This window comes from Aptenodytes forsteri, unplaced genomic scaffold (assembly GCF_000699145.1).
Source record: "Aptenodytes forsteri isolate BGI_AS27 unplaced genomic scaffold, ASM69914v1 Scaffold111, whole genome shotgun sequence".
Classification (NCBI taxonomy): Eukaryota; Metazoa; Chordata; class Aves; order Sphenisciformes; family Spheniscidae; genus Aptenodytes; species Aptenodytes forsteri.
This window is the reverse complement of record NW_008794710.1, coordinates 2,388,930-2,389,229: the sequence shown is the minus strand read 5'-3', so window position 1 is coordinate 2,389,229 and position 300 is coordinate 2,388,930. Positions and strand designations below refer to the sequence as shown.

At 74.0% G+C, this 300-nt stretch overlaps 1 protein-coding gene across 1 annotated transcript in view; it reads left to right on the top strand.

Annotated features, from left to right (window-relative positions):
- SLC2A9 (solute carrier family 2 member 9) overlaps nt 1–300 on the top strand; it is a 111,679-nt gene that overhangs the window by 2,707 nt on the left and 108,672 nt on the right. Inside the window, exon 2 of the mRNA XM_019470625.1 lies at nt 9–203. Coding sequence (XP_019326170.1) covers nt 9–203 — 195 coding nt within the window. The remainder of the gene's footprint in view (nt 1–8; nt 204–300) is intronic.

Sequence of the window (300 nt, the reverse complement as noted above, 5' to 3'; positions counted from 1 at the left end):
GGGGCCAGGCCAAAAAAGCCCCCGCCCGCGGAGCCGGGACCCAGAGGACGGGCGGAGGGCAGCGCCGGGAGCCGCCGTGCGCCCGCACGGGAGAGCAGCCGCCCCCGCGGGTGGAGCGACAGGCGGCGGGAGCAGAACAAGGCGAGGGCGCGGGCTGCTTCACCGCTTCTTCCCAAGACCGCCCGTATCGGCAAGTCCTCAGGGCAAGGGCAAACCCGCGGAGAGAGGGCTGGAGGTCTCCCTTCTTCTCCCGCAGCCCCGAGGGGCAGAGCCCTGAAGGCCCCCGCCGTGCCAACAGGC